Source organism: Balaenoptera physalus, assembly GCF_965194825.1.
Source record: "Balaenoptera physalus genome assembly, chromosome: 13".
Lineage (NCBI taxonomy): Eukaryota > Metazoa > Chordata > Mammalia > Artiodactyla > Balaenopteridae > Balaenoptera > Balaenoptera physalus.
The window spans coordinates 82,178,039-82,194,888 of NC_138892.1; the positions used below are offsets into that span (position 1 = coordinate 82,178,039).

At 38.3% G+C, this 16,850-nt stretch overlaps 1 protein-coding gene and 1 long non-coding RNA gene across 11 annotated transcripts in view; one reads left to right on the top strand and one right to left on the bottom strand.

The window, feature by feature from the left end:
- Window positions 1-16,850, bottom strand: part of LOC309640733 — a 242,823-nt gene that overhangs the window by 201,181 nt on the left and 24,792 nt on the right. The gene's annotated exons all lie outside the window — the stretch shown is intronic.
- The window catches only part of DENND5B (DENN domain containing 5B), a 228,545-nt gene that overhangs the window by 173,748 nt on the left and 37,947 nt on the right, over window positions 1-16,850 (top strand). For 5 of the 10 annotated variants that reach the window (XM_082419604.1, XM_082419613.1, XM_082419606.1 and 2 more), the window contains 5 exons: window positions 5,223-5,316; window positions 6,147-6,257; window positions 9,618-9,749; window positions 11,020-11,172; window positions 12,045-12,123. In XM_082419604.1, the coding sequence (XP_082275730.1) occupies window positions 5,223-5,316; window positions 6,147-6,257; window positions 9,618-9,749; window positions 11,020-11,172; window positions 12,045-12,123 (569 nt within the window). The remainder of the gene's footprint in view (window positions 1-5,222; window positions 5,317-6,146; window positions 6,258-9,617; window positions 9,750-11,019; window positions 11,173-12,044; window positions 12,124-16,850) is intronic. The other 5 variants (XM_082419605.1, XM_082419609.1, XM_082419610.1 and 2 more) reach the window with 2 other exon arrangements.

The window sequence follows — 16,850 nt, forward strand, 5'->3', positions numbered from 1 at the left end:
GAGGGGAGATGGCTTCTGCTAAACTGACTTAGCTAGGTTCTTGCTAAAACTGGATTTTACAAAGAAATGCACAAATGGGCTTAGGAAAGGTTAGGAGTCTGACTGAAGTTTGGTCAAGCAGAGAATCTTTGTCAGTGTCTTGATATGCTTTTTTTCTGGATCTTCCTTTTCAGTCACCCAATTCTCTTTGTATCCTTTTTACAGTCTTTTTTTTTTTTTTTTTTAAAGAACCAGATTTTTTTGGTTTTATTGATTAATTCTGTTTTGGGGGAGTGAGTGGGGAAGTATGATCTATTCCAATGATTTCTATCCTACTTTATTCCTTCTACTTTCCTCAGGTTTTATTGTTCCTTTATTAGCTTTTTTTTTTATATATATAAATTTTATTTATTTATTTATTTATTTATGGCTGTGTTGGGTCTTTGTTTCTGTGCGAGGGCTTTCTCCAGTTGCGGCAAGCGGGGGCCACTCTTCATCGCGGTGCGCGGGCCTCTCACTATCGCGGCCTCTCTTGTTGCGGAGCACAGGCTCCAGACGCGCAGGCTCAGTAGTTGTGACTCACGGGCCCAGTTGCTCCGCGGCATGTGGGATCCTCCCAGACCAGGGCTCGAACCCGTGTCCCCTGCATTGGCAGGCAGATTCTCAACCACTGCGCCACCAGGGAAACCCCCCTTTTTACAGTCTTTTATTGATCTTTTGCTTTAGGGACATTTCCAAGAATTCTACTTCAAAGATCTGTCACTAGATCTTTGTACCTTTTTTTTCCCGCTCTAAACCTATTCTTTAAAAAAAAAAAAAACACTATTTTAAGAAGGGTTACCTTCCTTTGCTACCATTTTTATCATAATTATTCAGTGTTCCTCTAAATAGCAGACTGAAATGAGATGATTCGTCAGTTTGAAACCAAAGCCATGCATAAATTATTTAAGAAGCAACAAAAGAAGCAGCCCTCTCATTTTAAGCTTTTTGTAAATTGGATACTTCATTAATAAGAAAATTTTAAATTGTGAATTGTCATTAATGCAGTATGATTTTCGCTGAATGGCAAAAGTATAAGTTCATTTCTTAACTCGTGTATAGCTCTGTGCTGTCAGGGATATACTCAAGAGTAGATACTTCTAGAGTAGTACAATGAATACAGTCATGGGGATGATAAGTCAAGACCTGAGAAATCTTCTTAAATAGTTTGATATATGAAGAAAACATAGGCAGAACACTCTTTGACATAAATCGTAGCAATATTTTTTGGATCTGTCTCCTAAAGCAAAGGAAATAAAAGCAAAAATAAACAAATAAGACCTAATTAAACTTAAAAACTTTTGCATAGCAAAGGAGACCATCAACAAAACCAAAAGACAACCTACTGAATGGGAGAAAATATTTGCAAATGATATGACCAATAAGGAATTAATATCCAACATAAATAAACAGCTCATACAACTCAACATCAAAAAAACAAACAACCCAATTAAAAAATGGGCAGAAGACCTGAATAGACATTTTTCCAGAGAAGACATACACAGATGGCCAACAGACACAGGAAAGATGCTCAACATCATTAATCATCAAAGAAGTGCAAATTAAAACCAGAGAAGTATCAGTTCACACCTGTCAAAATGGCTGTTATCAAGAGGACCCCAAATAACAAATGTTGGTGAGGATGTGGAGAAAATGGAACCCTCGTACACTATTGGTGGGAACGTAATCAGTGAGGTCACTAAGGAAAACAGTATGGAGGTTTCTTAAAAAACTAAAAATAGAACTATTTTATAGTTCTATTGCTATATTTTATAGCATTTCCACTTCTGGGTATTTACCTGAAAAAACAGAAAACACTAATTCAAAAAGATACATGCACCCCAATGTTCATAGCAGCATTATTTATAATTGCCAAGATATGAAAGCAACCTAAGCGTCCATCAACAGATGAATGGATAAAGAAGATGTGATGTGTGTATGTGTGTGTGTGTGTGTGTGTATATATATATATACACACACACACATACATATATACACACAATGGAATATTACTCAGCCATAAAAAAGAATGAAAATTTGCAATTTGCAACAACATGGATGGACATGAAGGGTATTATGCTAAGTGAAATAAGTCAGAGAAAGACAAATAATGATATCACTTATATGTGGAATCTAAAAAATAAAACAAATTAGTGAACATAACAAAACAGAAACAGATTCACAGATACAGAGAACAAACTAGTGGTTACCAGTGGGGAGAGCGAAGCGGGGAGGGACAAGATAGGAGGAGGGAATTAAGAAGTACAAACTACTATGCATGAAATAAATATGCTACAAGGATAATACTGTACAACACAGGAAATGTAGCCAATATTTTATAATAACTGTAAATGGAATATAACCTTTAAAAATTGTGACTCACTTTGGGACTTCCCTGGTGGTCCAGTGGCTAAGAATCTACCTTCCTATGCAGGGGACACTGGTTCGATCCCTGGTCGGGGAACTAAGATCCCACATGCCGCAGGGCAACTAAGCCCGCGTGCCACAACTAGAGAGAAGCACACACGCCACAACGAAAGATCCCGCATGCCACAACTAAGACCCGATGCAAACAAAAATAAATAAATAAAAGTTTGTGGGTTTTTTAATTATTTAATTATTTATTTATTTATTTTTGGCTGTGTTGGGTCTTCGTTTCTGTGCTAGGGCTTTCTCCAGTTGCGGCGAGCGGGGGCCACTCTTCATCGCGGTGCGCGGGCTTCTCACGGTCGCGACCTCTCCCGTTGCAGAGCACAGGCTCCAGATGTGCAGGCTCAGTAGTTGTGGCTCACGGGCTTAGTTGCTCCGCAGCATGTGGGATCTTCCCAGACCAGGGCTCGAACCCGTGTCCCCTGCATTGGCAGGCAGATTCTTAACCACTGCGCCACCAGGGAAGCCCTAAATAAAAGTTTTTAACTAAAAAAAAAAAAAAAAATTGTGAATCACTTTGTTGTATACCTGAAATTTGTATAATATTGTATATCAACTATACCTCAATAAAAAATTAATTGTAAATAAAAATAAAACCACCTATAATGCCATCATCATGAGATGTTCACATTTGGTTTTATGCCCTTCCATTGCATGGATCCTGATATGTGTGCATGTCCATACTTATTCTGTTTTGTTGTTTACAAAAGTAGAAAATGCTTACACAATGTTGTATCCTGCTTTTTCATTCATTATTGTATCATGAGTACTCTCCCATATTATTGATATTCCTAATAACTTAATTTTTTTAAATGACTATATGACATTTCATTATATAGCACCTCCTACTGTTGAACATTTGGGTTGCTTTGAGCACATTTACTTGATTCTAAGTAACTGTTGGTTGTAAGATCTGCTATTAATTCAAAAGCTTTTTGGAAAAATTATACTTTAAACATGTATATGATGTAGAAGATTCATCCTAGTTTCAGGAACATTTAAAAGCCAAAATGTGAGTCTTAGAATAATGGAAACACAGAATTGGTTACTGCATATATGCTGTGATGAACGTCTATAAACCTAAATATTAGACTGTGTCTCTGATTACATTTATTTAGGGTACATTTATAGAAGGGGCAGGTGATGTAGTTGACTCTGCAAATAAAATGGCTGAAAGACATGATACCAACCTTTCAAGCGTTTATAGTAGAGAGGATTGTATAGAAAATAGAGATAAGTAATTATAACACACTGTGATAAATACTACAATTGGAGAGTATAAGAGGGGTAGCTAATTTAGATTTGGAGGAACCATAGAAGACTTTCTGTGTAGCATCTAAAGCTGTCTGAGAGATGAATAGAAGTTGGGAGAAAACTTCATCTTCAAAGGCTCAAAGGTGAGAGAGCTTATCCCATTGGAAGCACTGAGGTAGTTGAAGACAACTGGAGTTTTAAGGTAGAAAGGGTGATCAGCAGAGAGTTTAAGTAAGCTAAGAATTGAAAAATAGCCATTGGATTGGCAGTGAGGGCTATAAATGGCTTCAAGAGCATTTTCAGGGGAAGAAGCTGATTTGAGATGAACAAAATATCCAAAGATAAATAAGTAGAGGCCTTACACCTAAACTTTTCTTAAGAATGTTTACATGAGAAGAGTGAAGAAACAGATTTAAATGTAACTATAGAATGTCGAGAGAGACCAGCATACTTGTAAGCTGAAGGGCAATACTCAGTTGAGAGAGAAAAATTGGAGATATGGCACAGGAGGTTTCTAATGGAGCACATTGGAGAAGGCAAGAGAGAACTGGTCAGGGATCCTGGTGGAAGCAATAGTTGTGGCCAATATACATTATACTTTAGGACTGGAAGAAAGATGAGGGGTTTGTGTGTGTGCATCATTGAAGTAGAGGGTAGGAAGAGGGAGGCAAGGCTGGGTCATCAGTTTGAGTGGAGGCACTTCAGGATAAAGTGAGAGGTTTGGGAATGGGGAGCGGGGGAAAGTTGATAAAGGGCAGGTAAAGTGATTCATGGTAGTCATGAGGGAAATCAATAACTAATTTGCATGGATATTTTAAAAGGAAGTGAGAGGGGCTTCCCTGGTGGCGCAGTGGTTGAGAATCTGCCTGCTAATGCAGAGGACATGGGTTCCAGCCCTGGTCTGGGAAGATCCCACATGCCGCGGAGCAGCTGGGCCCGTGAGCCACAATTACTGAGCCTGCGTGTCTGGAGCCTGTGCTCCGCAACAAGAGAGGCCGCGATAGTGAGAGGCCCGCGCACAGCGATGAAGAGTGGCCCCCACTTGCCACAACTAGAGAAAGCCCTCGCACAGAAACGAAGACCCAACATAGCCATAAATTAAAAATAAATAAATAAATAAATAAAAATTTAAAAAAAAAAAAAAAAAAAGGAAGTGAGAGGGTAGTAGTCTCTATCCAGGTTTGGGGTTCTGTTGGGCAGGTAAGGTGGAAAAGAGAGGATCATTACAGCTACTGTGCCTTTTTTAACGTCTGTTTCAACAAAGCATTGATTGTGGTGACGATTGCATATCTCTATGAATATACTAAAAACCATTGAATTGGATACTTTAAATGGGTGAATTGTATGTATCTAAATTACATCTCAATAAAGCTGCTATATATGTTTAAAAAGAATTGATTGAAAAATAAGTATTGTTGGTCTTTGGTTTTCAACAGTACATTCTTTCTATTTTAAAGACAAGTGATCACACTTTTTTTTGTTTGGTTGTTTCTTTTAACCTACCCTTTCTGTTCTTTCAGTCGCTGGGTAAGTCGGAGTGCCACTGCACAGCGCCGGAAAGACCGCCTTCGCCAACATTCCGAGCACGTTGGGCTGGACAACGACCTGAGGGAGGTATGTGGGCTGCCTTCCCGGGATGCCTTGATGCAAGAGCTGTGAACTAGGCCTACTTAGCCCAGCAGGTGTCATTGTGTAGGTTCTTTCGTGTTCTTCTAAAAGAATCGTTCAATTATGTTTTAAAATAGTAATCCTTTTATACTGACATAGCTGAAAACACCTTTTTTTTTCCATTTTTTGTAATTTTAATACATCTAAAATAAGGCTGTAAAACAAGTCTCCCTGTGTACCACATCAAGTAAAGGTTAAGCTTAGGATAAATTTTTGGTCAGTATGTCTCCAACAGGGAAAAAAGGTATAAGAACATAGACTTTCTAAGTTTCAAGCATAATTTAAACTTAGTAAGTAAAGATATATTTGCCTGTGCTTTGTCCTTGGCTTGCTGACACCATTTTTAGGAGTGTTTTAAAATTATTTTAAATTGAGATCCTTATGCTTTATTTGTACTACTTGAAAATAAAACGGTAATTACACATTTGAATAATGATAAGTAAGTTTTTATTTTTTCTTGTGATCAAAAGAAAATGTAGTTAGAAGATCCATTAACTATTTTCTAAACTCAGATGGGTAGAAATAAAGCAGAAAACAGCATTCCAAATATATATATTGCTCTTTGTTGATGTGTTCATATATATATATATGATTTTAAACATTTTCTTAAGAACTGAAGCATAGCCTGTCTACTGCTTTTCTTTTGTGCTGCTGTATTTCTTCTCTCCCTTCCCTTCTGCTGTGACTTTATCATATGCATGCTTGTTTTGCTGTCTCTTTCTCCCTATCCTTTTCTTTTTTGCTTTTCTGTCATTGGCACTTCTCCATCCTCTTAGCCTTCCGGGGAACTTGTGGTCTGTCAGAACTCCATGGCATTCTGGGAGTGGGATCAGGGTCCACCTCCTCCTGCACGACTTCCTAAAAAATCCTTCTCTGAGTGCTGCCTGGTATGTTCTTTGCCTGAAAGTGCTTTGCAGATGTTCCTGAATCTTGTCTTTGGTGTTCCTCGAATCATCCACGTGTATGAGTGCACATAGCTCTAGAATGCCTCACATCACCTTGTGACGTGAACTGTTATCTCTCCACTTCCTTTTGTGATTGGTACCTTTTCATGGTGGTGTGTGCTAACAAGAGTAATTCTATACCATTGGCAGGTAAAACTGATTATTTGAATTCCCTATCAGTGGTGTTTTTGAGGGGGAAAGGGGGGACTAGATCTAGCACCATTGTTTTTCTTCCAAAGGGGAAATACATTAAATATTCAAATTTTCTTTTATTTAAGCATTTTGCAAAAGTGCAGAAGTGATTCATTTTCAAACAACTTTTCTTTTGCTGAGTTTTATCTCCACAGTGTTTTAATTTACCCTTCCTTATTCCTGGTCTGTATTTTATATGGTCAGAAAAATCAGATCATCAATATAGAATCTTAGTGCTAAGAGGAACATTTGAGGTAACTTTGTCCAACTTGACATGATTTAACTGAAGTCCAAGAGGCTTGCCTAAAGTCAAATGGACACACAAAGTCAGGGCTAGGCCCACAGGCCAGGCCTCCTTACTCCAAGCCAGTGCCCTTCCCAGTAACCCTGCACCCTGGGTTGCACTGAACAGCTGCTCACCTGAGGGCCAGAGTTACTTAGGACTCCTGGTTGTATTTTTTCCCATTATGACATATTAATATAAAGACATATTAATATAAATTTACTTAACTTTACAGTGGTCTGCTCTTCACAAGCTCCATGCTGGTTAGAGGGACAGTGTGTTGATTAGAAAATTCAGGGAAAGCCTGTACTAAAGAGCAGTTATTTCAGTGTTTACTGAATAATAAGATATATTTTCATGGGTAGCTCCTACTGATTTGCTTTTGGCTTAGACAAAAACGACGAAGAGCATAGTAGAAATCTCAGAAGAAACCTGGGGTGGCTTCCCTCTGTAGGGAAATCGACTTTATTATAAAACCACTCCTTGTGAAAGATTTCTCTTTCTTCTCAGTTTTTTATCTTAAAATACACCTTTTCTTCCAGCGACCCCAAAGAAAATCACATTTTTATCGTCACTTGTTTGCTGTAAAGGCACTGCTCTATTTTTGTAGTATACAGGGGCAGCCTCACTTCTTGCTGTGAGGAAGGGTCTTGAGCCACCCCTGTATCCATTCTGTGCATGTCTGTGGAATGTTGCTTATTTTGTGGCTTCAGCAAAGATGCTCAGAAGGAGAGTTTGCACGTGGCCCTGTGGAATTCACTGTTGGCTAATACTACATCTGCCCTGTATGTGCAGGGTGATTGGTGAATATGGCCACTCAAAGGACAGCCCCATTCTAGCTTGCTGTCATTTATAAAATAGAACATAAACTTTAAACAGTGCTTAATTTTTAATCCAGTTATTGACTTTTAAAAATCTAATTATGCATATATTTCAGAGAAAAGAAAAATGCCTGCGGCTTCTTCCTAGCCTCTTGCCTGACCATGTACCTCACTTCTTTCCTTGTAGCCAGTGTATTTCTTCCTAAGCCAAGTTTAATACTTAACTCTTCTTGAGAATTGAGTGTTGTAGTGGGTCTCTCTGCATTTGCACAAGTCCTAAAGATGGAGGAATTGAGGCTGGGGGAGAAACAGAACCCTTTTAACATTTAACAGTTAACATTTGTTTTTACCAACCATTTATCTCTGATTTGTAATATTCCAGATAACATTAGTACAACCTGAAATGATAGGAAATGCAGGTATTATAATCTCATATATGATCCCTGTCTTATATCTCAGGTTTGTTTTTCTGAAACTTTTCATTTCCTGCTTTTATTTATTTGAACATTAACGTTCAGGATGTTTTGCTAGACCTTGTTACACTTAATTTCCCTAGTGGTGATAATTGACTCTCATTGTCCATTTTTCCTCTTTCTTTGACCCTCTAAAAAAGATTTGAAGCAGAAAGAAGTATACACAACTGTTATAGCAACTAAATTCTTGCAGAGTTCATTTCATTTTTTAATCTGTTCTTAAAATAATTACACTGGAAAAGAGATTATTTTGTTAATGCTGCCTTTCGGCAGGAGGGCTGATAGAAGTAGAAGGTAAATGGATTCGTTGAATCCCTAATTGGTGAGATTTTTAACAAATTGTACTAGATTTAGCAGGTTATTTTTCTTCCAAGGGGAATGTATTAAATGTGCAAACTCTCTTTTATTTAAAGAATGCAAAGGATTTTACACATCTTTTTCTTATAATATCAAATTTCCCCTTAAGATAGAAAAGATAGACTTCACATATGTATCTGTGGGAGGATGTGCTGGCTTGCAATCTCTCTCTCTCCAATAAACTGCTGATTTTACTGTATAATTTAGAGCAATTATTCTCTAAATATGGACCTAAGACACTTAGACTTTTTGGAGATTCTGCCCTGTGGTCCTGATACAAACATAAGGTATCTGGATGAGCTTTTGCAGGTACCACAGAAAGAAGAGAGACAACAGCTGTCCTGTGCTAATTACGTGTAGTGATTTTTTTTTTTTTTCCTGGAAGTTCACTAATCAAAGCTCAAGAGCAGTGGTCTGAGTTTCTGTGGTCCTCTCTGAGCCATCGATGTCTCCTAAAATAATATGATATTTCTGCTTTCTTTTGACTGTGGAACAAGGCAAAGGAGGGATGTAGCAAAATGTCTTGGAAACAAGAGGCCTCCTCCTGCATTTGGAGCACATGATACTTTTCAGAGTGATCTCATAGCTTGCTTGTGAGGCAGGTGGGCTTGTTTTATGCCCATTTTATGAATAAGCAGATATGCCTGAGGTCATAAAATTTGTTGCAACCATTTTCCAGAGCTCCTGATTTTACTGTTGTGACTTGATTAGGGCAAAGGGTTGGGTTGGACAGCACTGCCCAAGAGGTTAGAAGCATGTCAAGGCTCTTGTTTTGTGGGGAGATGGGTGGAGGAAACCAGTGATCTGAGAATCACTGGGTTCCTGTAGAACCTTGGATTTGTTATTCAGACATGTGAATTTTTCCATCCCAGCCATGATCGTGACTAATCACACCCCTGGGTATTCCCAATAAAAAGACTGAACTAGATGAAACTCCATCTCATTTTGAATGAGTTTTTACTTGGTGTGGCTTCTGTCACTCTCCTTTTCACAGGGCTAACAGTAGAGGGGGTATGAATACCCTCTACCTTTCAGTGTGCTAAACCTTGAACTGCTGTTGCACGTATACACTTATGGCCTTTTTTTGCATCTTGTTGTTCCTGCACTTGTTTGTAAGGTTAAGTAGGTCAGAAGAATATCTGATGTTTATACATTAAAAATACTCTTTAATTTTTAGAAATACATGCAAGAGGCACGAAGTTTAGGAAAAAACCTGAGGCAACCCAAATTGTCAGACCTCTCTCCTGCAGTGATTGCACAAACCAACTGGAAATTTGTAGAAGGCTTATTAAAAGAATGTAGAATGAAGGTATGTATTACTCACTATGCAGGACAGTGTACATTCATGTTCAATCCATGTATGAAGCTGAGCTGAGCCAACCCCCACTTGAGCCTGTAGTTTCCCTAGAAGGACACTTTTACTGGGGCATAAGCCTCATGTGCTCTTTACTGAGGGCATGAACCTCCATGGGTTCTGTTAGCCACAGAGTCAGTGACATGGGAGCCCTGCATGGTTTTTCTCAACTTTCAGCCATTGCTATCTTCCTCTCCAACATGACAGATATTAAGCCAGTCAGAAGTTGTGTCAGGGATGTCATCATCTTATGTGAAAGGCAACACATTTTTTTGTATGTGTTTATACGTGTATCTGTGTGCACCTGTGCAGAACCTTATCTGTGCTCATATGTGTGTGCGTATATCCATAAAGAAGAAGACCTTAGCTGTGTTGTAGGTTTGTGTATATTACACAGGAGTCTCCTCTCAGACATCTGTGTTTATCAGAGGTAGCAATACAAATTGACAAAACTCAGAACATCATTTTAGCCAATAACTTCATTTATTTGACAGTCATTTCTTGAGTACCTTCTCTGTATTCAGTAAATGCACTATTTTAGCATCAGCTTACAATGCTGAATCACACAGACAAGGTCCTTGCCTAGAGGAACTAGATTCTCTCTCACTTTACATTTTATGAGGGCAGCTAAGTCTGCTGTAACTTAACTTACTTGAAACTGATTTCCATTTCCTTTCCATTTTCTGGTACATACTCATAGCAGAGAAGAGATGAAAGAAAAAGAGGAAGGAAAAAAAGAGGTCTGCTTCACTCACAAATTAGACAGTTCTGAAAAAATTTAGAGCTGCCTGTTTGTATTGTAGTTTTTGCCTAAGTGCAATCAAAACTAAGTGTGAATGTCTTTAGTATGCTAAGATGAAGTGTGAGTTGTGGCAGGATGGGGTTTCAGATTCTATAGTATATTTTCTAGGCCTGGTGTAATCCCCCAGTGTTATTCAAGTTAGTAATCTGAAAATTGTTGTACATAAGCATTTACATGAGGATACTTTAAAATAGCATCAGAGTCGCTCTTTAGTGACTATTTCTCTGACAAAATAGTAAAAGTATACATAATATTACTTGTTAGTTGACCACAGAGATTAAGACACTTTTCCCAAGGTGATTCAAAATCTGCAGTTAGAAGTATAATGAAGGGGAACCCAGATCTCCTGATCCAGGAATTGACTTGATGGCTTTTGGGCTCACTGCTGGGGTTAACACCTGTGACCACGTGTGATGTTTTCAGACAAAACGCATGTTGGTGGAAAAGATGGGACACGAAGCAGTGGAACTGGGCCATGGGGAAGCAAACATAACCGGCTTGGAGGAGAACACCCTGATCGCCAGCCTCTGTGACCTGCTGGAAAGGATCTGGAGCCATGGCTTGCAGGTCAAGCAGGTAAGTCTCAAGAGACCCTGGTGACAGGGCGAGTTAGGAGCTCTGTTAAGAAAAGTAACAAAAAGAAAAAGATATTATAAAAATTAAAGGTTATGTCCCTTTGTCACAGGATGACTAGAAATACGCCACAGGCATTTTAATTCCAGAAAAAGAAAATATAACCCATGATTAGCAGGCAGTTTGGGGCTCTTTTCTGGTAAACAGGAAAAGATAAAACAACACATTCATTGCGGAGGCTGTATCCCCTGTAGATTCCATTAAGTATCTGCTTTCATCACTGTCCAAGAAAAAAATCTATTAGCCAGAATTAACAGTTCTTTGCCATTTTAAGTTATCTGGTTATTCAAGGTGGAAACATAGATGATTTCTTTGCTTTTGTCCCTCATTTCCCTTTCTATTTCTTTTTTTTTCTGTTCATCTTCCTCCCTTCGTCCCCTTTTCTCTTTCTCCTCCTGCCCCAGTTTTCTTCCCTCATTGCTACTGCATACATCCAAACATATTTTGCATACAGAAATATATTCTGTGCTGCTGGAGCTTTTAATTCCATGCTTGCTTGTGTGGCCAGTGTAGACAGCCCTAGTTACATACAACTAAGTAACAACTGAGCTGAAGTTGGGAATTTCCTTGCCTGCACTTCTGCCCTTTGCTTAGCTGCCCTTCCCCAGGCTGTTGCCAGTCTTGTCAGTGAGGCAAAGGATGACCCTCACTACACGTTGAGTGGGATGCTCAGAATGTCACACAGCTCGGAGTGGATGAGCTTGGGTCTCCCAGCTTCAAATAATAGGCATTTCAATGTGAATGGTTTTGATAAGTTGTTTTTTGATGAATCATTTCTTATAAAATGAAAAATTTTATATGCCTTGTACTTTCAGGGGAAGTCAGCTTTGTGGTCACATTTAATTCAGTTTCAGGACAGAGAAGAGAAACAAGAGCACCTTGCAGAATCACCAGGTGAGAATTCATTGGCTTGATGGTTTCTACAGCACTGGCAGCAGTGAACCATGTGAAAAGTCAGTGCCTATGGCTTTGTCTCCACCTCTCTCAAGCTGACGCTCATCCCATCTTGCCAAAAGCGGGGTAAAGTAGAAGGAGCAATATTACGTACTAGCTGTGAGACCTGGGAAAAGTCCCTTGACCTTTCTGATCTTCAGCTTCCTCATCCACAAGATAGAGAAAATAATATTAGCCATGCCAAGGCTGTAGTGTTTATCAAATCAGAAAATATTTGAAGACTTCTAATGAGTTGTAATTGTAGATCATACAAGTGGTATTCCTTACTCTCACCAGTATTAGGGTGTGGTGTATACTGGTTTTTTACTTAAATAAAAGTTTATTCACATCGTTAATAATCTTTCAGGGGAGAAAACGTGTATATACGTTTCAAAAATATTCAGAAATCAGATTTCTTCTTCAATTTATAACAAGACATCTCATGTTACAGTATCATGAGTCATTACCTAATAACGGTAAAATAACCATCTATTTCACAAAAAGTAGAAGTAACCGTGGAAAGCCAGTAGAGGTAAAATGTTTTATACTGAGTCAGCTATTTGGGAACATTTTCTAAAATTATTGATTACTTTAGACATTGAAAAATGTAAAAAAAAAAAGTTTTATTTTTTTAAAAACTCATAAACCAACCACCAGCTTAAGAAATAAAGCATTGCAAATATGATTGAACCACCCTATTTCCATTCCCCTCACTGCCCCTAGAGGGCAATACTACCCTAAATGTGGTGTTTATTGTTGGAAACCTAGTTTTTCAATGTATCCAATAAAACAGCTAGGAATATGAATTTGATACTACATTGCCCTGGAGCCCTTCTAAACAGAATGTCAAGGTTCTGATGTCCTGGGATGTAACTATATTTATAAAGATTTAGATAGAGTTTAAAAGCATTCTCTAGTGTCCATCTATCTCCGTTGTCCATTTTTCTATTGAAAAAGTAAAAATGCATTGGCATATTCCCTGAAACTATCTCTAACGTTTACCCACGTTCATAGAAGATTTAGCTCTTCAGACGTAAGGCCATAACCAAGGTAGTTTACCCTAATTAGAATAAATAAATTCCTAGGAAGAAATAACCATTTGTAGGATGAAATGCTGCAAAGCCAAGCTCAGTTAAGCAGGGAGGTGGAAGCATTTGACTCTTGGGCTGAACAGGCATGTGAGAATGTCCAGCTGTTAAAGTGAGCAGCTACCCGGCAGCACCAGCAAGTTCATGGCTTTGAATGGTCAAATTGTGGGTGGTTGAGCTAGAGTCCAGAGACTCAGCTGTTTGCAGGGCCTTTCAGTCAGTCAGTGATGACACCAGTACAACTCTGAAGTCAAGGCTCAGAAATATGGAATGTGTCAAAGCCGCATGCAGTCCCTGTGCTGCACTGCCAGGTGTCAATGAAGGGCTGGAGATCTAAGAACAAACATAAGCTAAATATTGTACTGATCCTAAGTAGGATTAATGTAAGCTGTGTAGCTTTTGAAATCAAATTTATTGTCTGTCTGAAGGGGTGGATTTGATAAATATTGCTCTAACACTTCTGATAATTCAGCCCACGAAGTTAGGACTTAAAAAGATGACAGTGTGAAATGTATTTTAAAAAATCAGTTTAAAAGTAAAATCGTTCATTGTTGAGAAACAGTGTGTTCTAATTATTTAGAAATTAGCAGTTCACTGACTTTAATGATTTTAAATCTGGGTGTTTGTTTGTTTCCCCAAAAAATACTTTTTGTTTGCCAACTACTTAGCTTCCTAATTAATGGCAGTAAACAGTCTGCATCTTCATATTAAGGAAAGATCCTCCAAGTCCTTAGAGATTCACAGTGGGTTTGAAGACAGCTCTTATTAGCATCGAGCTAGGATGAGATTAGGTGATAGATCATTACTATTCTTTCAGAAGCAGCACTAAACAGGAATCAGACATTTTAAGGGTTGCAGAATAATGGAAAAGATCTGTCTTAGTAAGAGGACCATAGCAGGGTAGACTGTCTTGAAATTTTTTAATAGATTTTATTTTTATAGCAGTTTCAGATTCATGGCAATATTCAAGAGATGGTTCAGAGATTTCCCCTGTAGCCTCTGCCCCTACACATGCATAGCCTCCCTCATCATCATCATCCTCCACCAGAGTAGTACGTTGCTTACCGTTGATGAACCTACATTGACATATAGTCACCCTAAGCCCATAGTTTATTTACATTAGGATTCACTCTTGGTGTGTCGTGCAGACTGTGGGTTTAGACAAATACATGTTAATGACATGGATCTGCCATTGTGGTATCATATAGAGTACCTTCACTGTCCTAATAATGGTGTGTTCCTCCTATTTATCCCTCCCTCTCCTCTAACTAACCCCTGTCAACCACTGATCTTTTTTACTGTCTCCATAGTCTTGCCTTATCCAGAATGTCATATAGTTGAAGTCATATAGTATGAGGCCTTTTCAGATTGGCTTCTTTCACTTAGTAATATGCATTTAAGTTTCCTCCATGTCTTAAAACTGTCTTAATTTTGACCTAGTCAAATTTTGACCAAGACACTGTACCTAGTAGTTAAAAGTCCTATTTTAGAGAAAAGATCTCAGAATGCAATTGATTCTAGAAAGAGCACTGTTCTTGACATATCACCCCAAAGTTTCTACCTTTAAGAATGTTGACCAGCTTAGACATAGGGAGTGGGGTAGGATGCAGAAGGGAGTGGAAATACCATTTTAAATGGTTATTCTGGATCTAGCCAAGAATTTGGAGTCACTCTTTAAACGTCTTATTTTCATCAAAAGTTTTCTTTAGTTACTTACCTGTCCGTAGACTATAGATGGCTCTATAAAAATAATATATGCAATCTGCGCTCTACAAACTTGCTGTCTATGCAGTAACATTGATTCAGGCAGAATACAAAGGAATTCCTGTGGCTAAGTATTAAATCCATGAGTGTTTATATTGAAGGAGAAAGAAGCCTATTGCATTTGAGTATAGTGAATTAAGAAATACTAATAGAGAGAGTTCCTTGGTGGCCTAGTGGTTAGGATTCAGGGCTTTCCCTGCTGTGGCCCAGGTTCAATCCCTGGTTGGGGAACTGAGATCCTGCAAGCCATGCAGTGTGGCAAAAAAAAAAAAAAAAAAAAATATATATATATATATATATATATATATATATATACTAATAGAAATACACATTTTAAAATAGTTCATAAATTTCTCTTCTGGCTAGAGTAGACTTCATGGAAACTTCTTAGATTTTAGATCTCTAGATAAAAAGTATGGCCTTACTCCTTTATTCCTAATCTGCATTTTTGTTCACAGGCTTCTAAACTTTCCTCCAAAGTTACTAATAAAGTACTGTATTAATTTCCTGGGACTACCATTATACAGGATCATAAACTGGGTGGCTTAAACAACAGGCATTTATGGCAGAGGTACTGGGCATTAGGACTTCAGCATTTTTTTGTTGACAGTTAATCCGATGTTATCATCCAACTATCCCATTAGCAGATTTTTCATAAATCTCTATCTCCATCCCTAGTTCCTAGACGTCCATAGCCCACTGGGACCTCAAACTCAACACATCCTGAAACAAACTCATTATCTTAGCACCTCTCCCTCCTGTCCCAGTCAGGCTTTCTCCCTTCTTCTTTCCATTTCACTTAATGACATCAGCACCCTCTTCTCAGTCAAACTATAAGCCAAAAAGTCATCCTTAATGTAACAGCCCACTGGACATGACATCAGAACACTCTGCCCCTTTTAATTAATGGATATGATTGGGCAGGTTTCTTAACCTCTTTGAGCCTCAGTTTCTTCATTTGCAAACTTAAGGTTAAAAAATTTTAAGGAAAGTTTTAACTATGGGATAGTATATATTAATACAGTTTATATTCATACTTAATATTGTTTGTGACTCTTGAGTCTTGCTTACCCTTAATCCAGTCATTTAAGTCCACTGCATATTTCTCCTCTTCGTTCTCATTGGCTGCCACTGTCTTAGTTCATCCACAGGGTGGCCTTTGGAACAACTTCTAGCTCATCTCCCTTATAGCCCTTATACCATCACACTATCACTCTAGTTAACTAACTAAAAAGCACTGAGAAGCATATCATTTCTTTTCAAAATTTTTTCCCCTCCCTAGGATTTCTGTAAATTTCTAACTTGTCATTTAAGGTTCTGCCATCTGGCCCTAAATAATCTCATCTTCCTCAGTGAGTATTTGCTGAGCATTTTGAGGGGCCCTCTGGATATTCTCAGAATAGGATATGACCAAGCCTCAAGAGGCGTATAATTTAATAGGAGTAACAGAAGTGTTAAACTGTGGTAAGTTTGTGATAGAGGTTCAGTTTTACAAGTCCCATGAGAGAGGGGGGAATGACTTATCCAACAGTGTTCCTAGGGGAAAGAGAATATTCAGGAAAGATTTCACACAGAGGCAAAATTAAAGCTAAATTTCTTTCTTTCTTTTTTTTTTTGAGAACTTACTTTATGCCAGGCACTATTATAAGTGCTTTACATCTATTTGAATATGGTAGGTATTGTGACTGTCCCCAATTTGCAGATGAGGAAACAGACCATAGAGGGGTTAAACGACCAACCCAAGGTCAGCGAGCTATTAAGTTCTCTGTAGGGCTTGAGAAAGCCATGTTCTTAACCATTAAGCTATACTGCTCTCAATCTGAAGTGATAAATAGG